Raw genomic sequence first — 2,692 nt, 5'->3', positions numbered from 1 at the left:
CAGGGAAGTCGTGCTCAGCAGCTGGGGGCGAGGGTTTTTAAAGTGGTGGTGAGGAATGTATGGCAATTAGCATACGGGGGCTGGAGAATTGCTTGTTGAACATCTGGTTTCACTGGTTATCACTGGTTATCGTATCTGGCGGTTATCTTACCTGGGGCCATCTGCTGCTGACCTTTGGGACGTGCAGAGAAGCACGTGCAGGGCCTAGACCTGCTTCACTTAGTCCAAACGGGGCTGCCTAGTTCGGACCCGGCCCAAACACAGAGTCCTACGGGAGGCGGGGAGAGCAAGAAGGTCCAGGTGGGCAACCAAGCCACACGTGGACACGCACAAGCTCACAGCTGCCCTCCCGGCCCCGCCTCCACGCCGCCGCGTCCGGGCGAGAGGAGGCGCCCGCGCGCCCCCCGCCGCGCCTGCGCAATGGTGACGGGTCAGTGCGCACCCCGCCGCGCCTGCGCAATGGTGACGGGTCAGCGCGCCGGCGCAGTGCGTCGCTCACAGACTGCGGCACAGCCCTCCTTTTCCTTAGGGTTGACCCAGAAGAAGGAAAGATGGTGCTGGATCTGGATTTGTTTCGGGTGGATAAAGGAGGGGACCCGGCACTTATCCGGGAGACGCAGGAGAAGCGTTTCAAAGACCCAGGGTTAGTAGACCAGCTGATGAAGGCGGACAGCGAGTGGCGACGATGTAAGTACCTGGATCAATGGGGCACCCCTCTGGAACCTCTCATCGCCCTACTGCCCTCAGGCCACCGCTCCCACGTCTCGGCAGACCTTCTCCCATGTTGCGATGTTCCCGAGACACCCGCTTTACCCAGAACATCCTTAGGTGCCGACAGCTTCCCACTTTTCCTTTCCTCCGGAGCCTTGCGAGGTCCTCCCGCGCGTGCGCAGAGCGAGTTTGGGCGGCTGGGAGGCGCATTGCGCACGCGCGTGAGAGCTGTCAAGCACTCTGCCAGATGGGTAGCCGGAAAAAATCCAGGGCGGGAGATTTAGGGTCCGGGGATGTGCCCCCGCGGCCGCCCGCTTTTTCCAATGCCTCCGGTATTTTTCATCCTTCGCGAGGACAGCCTTCTCGCTTTGTTAGGGCCTAGAGACGGGTCAGATCTGCAACACAGCAGGCTCACTCCGCCCTTTTACAGGGAGTATTCGGGCCTTCTGAGGCCGCCTCCGGCCAAACGTACATCTCCGAGCTTGGGGGAAAGCCATCCCTGGGCCTCACGGGGACGTGCAGCAAGATAACAGAGCAGCCTTTCTGCTGTACAGCAGACCGGAGGAGGTGTGGTGGTTAGGGAGGCATGCAAAAGTTAGTAATTGGGGCTGTTTATTTGTGATTTGTAGCAGTTCTCTGCAAAAGACATTGGATTCGATGATGAATTCATCTAGGCATCGTTCATGAAGCTAAACCATAGCGCGATTGGCCGGAGTGGTCGATGGGTGGCCGGATGGTGTCAAGGGCCATGTGATTCATTTTGTCTGATGCAATAGTTCAGCAAGCAGCCAGAGTCGCATTTCTGACAACATGCTGCAGAGGCAGCCGCTGGGGGTGATCGGTTGGTGTTAGGAAAATTGATTTTCCAAATGTATCAGGGTGGTGGGTGCCAGGGGACGCTGTGTTTAACGCTGGTTGCCACAGTTTCTCTGTGTCTCAGTCATTCTAATGTGGTAGCTTGTTTGCCTGTGAGAGCCCACGTTTGAATCTGAAAATCTGAATTACAGTGGCATTAAGTTTTGCCATATTTTATGTCTGGGGAAAAAATAGTTACTATTTCACTGATGTTGGGAGTATCAGATTATTATTATTTAAATCAGTCCAGCCATTTGGCCCATTTCATGCAGGGTAGAACTGGGGTCATGATAGGTGGGGTGGGGTAGGGGGGAGAATTAAAAATTAGAGGAATGTTGTATGTTTCTTCAGTGCTGTACTGCACCCTGGCTGGCTCATCCCTTCCTTGTGACCCTTCTGTAAGGGGATGTCCAATTGCCTACAGTTGGGCTTTGAGTCTCCACTCTGACCCCCCTCGTTCCAATCAATATGATTGTTTTGGGTCTTCTGATGCCTGATACCTGATCCTGTCAACACCTCATGATCACACAGGCTGGTGTGCTTCTTCCATGTGGACTTTGTTGCTTTGTGTTTTCCCTGCTAGACAGCTGCTTGTTTATCTTCAAGCCTTGAAGACCCTGGACACTATATCTTCTAATAGCCGGGCACCATTAGTTTTCTTCACCACGTTTGTTTATACACCTATTTTAACTTCAGTGATCATGTCAGGAAGATGAGCATCACAGAATACCAGGATATTAGAACCAAGTGTTCTTGGGTTGAGGGAGGACTTGAGAGAGGCCCAATGTCTGTGTGCTACCTTGATACATAACCTATAAATATATGTACATAGACCTATATCCCTATAGTTATATATGAATATATTTACATATATACATGCCTATATTTATAGCTGTATAAATGTCTTTTGCCTGCTAGTTCTTACCTCTATTTTCTTTTACTTTCTTGTCCCACTATCATGTTCAACATTCATTCGGCGATCAGTAATTCTTTCAGCTGCATTGTACTTGATCAAACGCCACCAGGCATTCTACACTTTCCTCGACATTGATTTTAGATCTCTTATTGTTCCTCATCCCTGGGTTTTTTGGCTCCCCCTTCTCTTTCTCCCACCTGCCCCACTCCC

The 2,692-nt window shown here is 51.9% G+C and overlaps 1 protein-coding gene across 1 annotated transcript in view; it reads left to right on the top strand.

Annotated features, from left to right (window-relative positions):
- The first annotated feature begins 505 nt into the window (after positions 1 to 505).
- SARS1 (seryl-tRNA synthetase 1) overlaps positions 506 to 2,692 on the top strand; it is a 20,531-nt gene continuing 18,344 nt past the window's right edge. Inside the window, exon 1 of the mRNA XM_004699216.3 lies at positions 506 to 687. Within this exon, the coding sequence (XP_004699273.1) occupies positions 552 to 687 (136 nt within the window). The 5' untranslated portion in view covers positions 506 to 551. The remainder of the gene's footprint in view (positions 688 to 2,692) is intronic.

Source organism: Echinops telfairi, unplaced genomic scaffold, assembly GCF_000313985.2.
Source record: "Echinops telfairi isolate 266 unplaced genomic scaffold, ASM31398v2 ScPeMD7_443;HRSCAF=831, whole genome shotgun sequence".
Lineage (NCBI taxonomy): Eukaryota > Metazoa > Chordata > Mammalia > Afrosoricida > Tenrecidae > Echinops > Echinops telfairi.
The sequence above is the reverse complement of the archived record's forward strand: the minus strand, read 5'-3'. Positions and strand labels throughout refer to the sequence as shown.